Source organism: Sceloporus occidentalis, unplaced genomic scaffold, assembly GCF_023333645.1.
Source record: "Sceloporus occidentalis isolate IW3139 unplaced genomic scaffold, rSceOcc1.0.p SCAF_8, whole genome shotgun sequence".
NCBI lineage: Eukaryota > Metazoa > Chordata > Lepidosauria > Squamata > Phrynosomatidae > Sceloporus > Sceloporus occidentalis.
In genome coordinates, this window is record NW_028316988.1 from 15,362,501 (window position 1) to 15,367,124 (window position 4,624).

At 43.8% G+C, this 4,624-nt stretch overlaps 1 protein-coding gene across 1 annotated transcript in view; it reads right to left on the reverse strand.

Moving 5' to 3' along the window:
- Nucleotides 1-3,482, reverse strand: part of TMEM268 (transmembrane protein 268) — a 12,036-nt gene extending 8,554 nt beyond the window's left edge. The window contains exons 1-4 of the mRNA XM_089536983.1: nt 3,106-3,482; nt 1,618-1,727; nt 1,167-1,274; nt 129-278 (exon numbers count right to left, since the gene is read on the reverse strand). Of these exons, the coding sequence (XP_089393109.1) occupies nt 129-278; nt 1,167-1,274; nt 1,618-1,727; nt 3,106-3,208 (471 nt within the window). The 5' untranslated portion in view covers nt 3,209-3,482. The remainder of the gene's footprint in view (nt 1-128; nt 279-1,166; nt 1,275-1,617; nt 1,728-3,105) is intronic.
- Nucleotides 3,483-4,624: the final 1,142 nt, after the last annotated feature.

A 4,624-nucleotide genomic window follows, 5' to 3' on the forward strand; every position in this document is an offset into this window, starting at 1 on the left:
AGAACAAGAACAAGAACAAGAAGAAGTCATCTCCACGTGTCTGACTGTGGAAGGATGGTGCCAGTCTAACCTAGCTAGGAAGGAATTTATGGAAGCCACAGTTCAAGACAGATCCAACGTCTTCTTACCTTCCTTTGGCATCGATGGATTATGAGTCTGACAGCCACAGCGACTACTAAGGCTATCACTGTGGCCATGATGCTGGTTCCCCAAGAAGGTCCTACAGAAAATGCCTTCAGTGTGAAATACAGATTGACCCAGAGAGTCACATAGAGAATCTGAAATGATATGTGAGATAGAAATGATTTACATTTATGCCATAGCCAGGAACCTCTGGTCCTCTGAGATGTTCTGGATTGCAACTCCCATCAACTCCATACAGCGAGGCTAATGCCAAGGGATGATGGAAATTGTCTGTTTGTCCCATGGCTGGAAGGAATATTAGAAAATGTTTGAAAAATGGTTTTAAAAAGACCCCGATGAGAAGAATCCTGGACTCCAAAGAATCTTCACATCTTAGGCCTTATTTTGCACCAAATTCACACATGGTACATTTGAACATAAAACAGCCTTTTTGCCACAGAAAATAACATGTATACCCAGAAATATTATTTTCTCTGTGTTTCCTCCACAGAAAAATGCTGCATTTAGGGACTTCTTCAGCACAAAGTCCACACATAAAACACATGCCACTGTGCCAAAAAAAACCCATTTCCATCCTGTGCAGAAAAGGCTGTTTTTGGCTCAAAAATAATTCCATGAGCGTTTTGCACAAAATAGGTTCCAAACTGCAAAATCTGGGTGGTTTCAAAGACTTTCTCACAGCAGGATGATCTTTGCTGAAATTATTCACTGCTTACTTTGAGAAGACACTCAGTGGATGATTATATCACTAGTTTGTTCATGTTTTCAGCAAGGCGTATGCGACGAATTTGCACTCTGGCTCCGCAACCTCCAATGTTTTGTTGCATATACACACTAAGAGCCATGCGGACGGATGAGACGTCATTGGAAGATGAGATATCCAAAAACAGGGTCTTAAAGAAACCAACTTATCCCCGATGTTTGCAAACCTTTGTGGTCTGGCTCTACAAAAGGATGCCCGATTTAAGGAACAGATGCTATTAGGTCAGACACGAAACGCACCACTGCTTCATGGTCCTTACCACAGTGATGGATATCGCAAATGCTCTGGAGTTGTAGAATAAGTAGCTTCTCACTTCTGGTTCCAGCACTGCCCTTTGGACTAAATGTTTCCACTGGTCAATGGTCATCTGTTTGGGCAATGAGACCAGCATTATCAATATGTCCATATTCAGTGGCAAACCCATCACAACATTTAGCATGAATCCAGTCCAACTGCAGGAGACCCATCAAACCAACTTCTGGATGTGAACGGATTCAATGAGTCTACTCTGGATGCAACTGTTGAAGACAACAGCCAACAGAAAACCACAATTTGTTACCTGATCTCAATTTATTTTTGTCTCGTGTGTGTGTGTGTGTGTGTGTGTGTGTGTGTGTGTGTGTATGCATGCATGAGATTTTCAAACCGACGGCATCCCTTCAACAACACTCCTTTTGCTCTGCAGGCATCAGCAAGAGATAGAGCCTCACCTCAATTCCCACGTTCTTCAGTCTATCCGACCAAAGATTTATATCAAACCAGTTGGAGGAACAGGCCTGGTGTGCTGTGAGAACCAGGAGCACTTGGCCATTGCGAAGCCCTGAAAAGCAACAGTAAAGAAGGCTCAGTATGAATGACAAGGAAGGATGGCATCATACCTTAGTAGTATACTTTGCTTTGCAAGTGGGAGGTCTCCAGTTTGATCTTTTTCATCAGAGGGGAATGTTTATGTCCATGAAATCCATGCCTCTTCCGCACACTCACATGCAATTTGCATCTGCATTACAGAAACGATTGAGTTCGACAGTGCTTTAACCACCATCCTGGGATTTGTAGCTTGTTGTGGCACCAGAGCTCTCTGACAGAGAAGGCTAAATATCTCACAAAGCTGCAAATCCTTGAATTACAGAGCATTGAGCCATGGCAGTTAAAGTGGTGTCAAACTGCATTATTTCTGCAGTGCAGACGATGCTTGAGCTGAGATAAACAAACTGCTTTATTTTAGGAATGCATTCAGTTCCCTTTGCCATACCTAAAACGGAACAACATATGTGCACCAGTGAAGAGGAAGGCTTCTTCTTTACAGACGGTTTCATAGGTTTCTCAGACTTTGAGACACAGAAAACCAAACTGTTCCAGTCTCTGGAACCTATTCTCCAAAGGTTTCTGATAACATATGGAGAACTTACAAGCAGGAAAAAGAAACTGTTGTCATTGCTTGTGCCTTCCAAGTCATTTCGGACTTACATTGAACCTTTTCTTGGCAAAATTTGTTCAGAGGGGGTTTGCCTTTAATTTATTCTGAGGCTGAGAGAGTGTGACTTGTCCATGGTAGTTTCCAAGGCTGAGTGAATACTCAAGTATCCTACTCCAACACACAAACCAATACATTGCCTCTCAGGTAGTGATCAATCCTAGGGTTGTACATCCATTTTATAGGGACTGTATTCATCCTAACATTTTTCCCTCTTTTAAATATGTGTACTTGGCCATGAAACCCCCAGGAGACTTTAGACAAGTCACACTCTCTCAACCTCAGGGAAGGCCATGGCCAACCTCCTCTGGACAAATCTTGCCAAGAAAACCCCAGGATCGGTTCATCTTAAGGTCGCCATAAGTCGGAAATGACTTGAAGGCACACAACAACACTAGTAAGGATAGGGAACATTGCTTGAAACTCTTCCAACAACATCTCAGGTTGTTTGCCTTCTAAGTCTGTTCCTACGCATATTTTGCAATGAAACATAACTCTGGGGGGAATTAAATATCCCAGGTTTAGTCCATGAAGGTTAATGAGATGCATTAAATCAGTAACCCATCCACCCAAAGGTATCGCAAAGGCATTACAATGTGCATAAGGATCAGCAATGGAGCCATTCACTGTCACACTGAAAACATTTCTATGTTAATCTCTCTCTTTCCCGATGCATATTATTTCACTATCTAGCAAATCAACATGCAAAAATTATTCCACTTACTTTTCTTCCAGGAGCCAGAAGAGTCCTCTGCTTGGCTTTGAGCGAAAGAGACCGAGAAGGACCGTTCCTCGGCTGCGTCTGTCCGACTTTTGGCACATGCCATTTCAAGGATATTTCAACCTTGCAGACTCCCAACTTGTACCGGGAAAGATCTAGATCTCCAAATCCACCTCACTTGCTCTGAGTGCTCTTAGGCAGTCCTTGCCAGTCTTCTTCTGGGAGAAAAGCATCCATACAAGTGTCGCTTTTCCCATCCTGTGTCCAAGTAGTCAAAACTTGGACGTGAAGATGGGCCCTGGAGTGGAAATTGGGGGCCTTGAGGTCATTTTGGGAGCCTGGTTCTACCTTTCTGCCCAAATATTTCGCTTCCTCTTTGCTTTTTCTCTAACGCTGCACTGAGTCATGCTCTGTGGCAACGTTCGCAACAACAATTGGGGTGAGGCCCAGCTGGGAAAGAGGCCCGTTCATACACGCAATGCAGGTTCTTGCTCACTTACCCTAGAGAGAAATCCAAAGTTTTGCCAGGAACTAGCTAAGGAAGATTTCTTCCACTTTAGAGACTATTGCACCCTTTTCTGGGTTTTAGGGGGCCAACTGTAACTGGACATTGTGCAAACACAGTCACAATCATGTCCATAAATATATACGGACTTGATTGTGATTGTGTTGCAATGTTGCTACATCAACCCTGCAACACTGCAAACATTTATATTTATGTGACGTTGAAGGCTTTTATGGTCGGCCCCCATAGTTTTCTGTGGTTTTTTTAGGCTATCTGGCCATGTTCTAGAAGAGTTTATTCCTGATGTTTCACTGGCATCCAAATGCTGCCAGCCAAAGATGCTGGCAAAACGTCAGGAATAAAGTCTTCTAGAACATGGCAACGTAATCTGAAAAACCCACAGAGAGAGAGAGAATGGTTTGGTCTGAGTGTTGGACTGCAATGTTGTGGTTTGAGCATTGGACTGCAATGTCAGAGATCAGAATTCAAATCCCCGCACAGCCATGGAAGCAAACTAAGTAGCCTTGGGCAAGTCACACTGTCTCAGCCTTTCTGACTTATGGCGACCCTAAGGCAAACCTATCATGGGGTTTTCTTGGCAAGTTTCTTCAGAGGAGGTTTGCCATTGCCATCCCCTGAAGCTGAGAGGATGGGACTTGCCCATGGTCACCTAGTGATTCGAACCCTGGCTCCCAATGTCCTGGTCCAACGCCCAAACCATTACGCAACACTAGCCCTCACACTTCATGACTGGACGCGATGTGCCATTTGTCATGCTTTCCAGTTTGGCAGGCCAGTGCTGATGGTTAGGGAGGGATCGTTGTCGCAGATCTTTCTGTTCAGTACAGAACAACCTCAAAACCTGAGTCACAAGCCCCAGAGGATGTCTATTATATAGGCTTACAATGGTTGCAAAATGAGCATTTTGCAATTGTTCTAGTGTAATCAGGGAAGGGAATGGAGGAAACCATCAAACAAATGTCTACAATGGCTCCACATTTTGGAAGGCACAAAGCC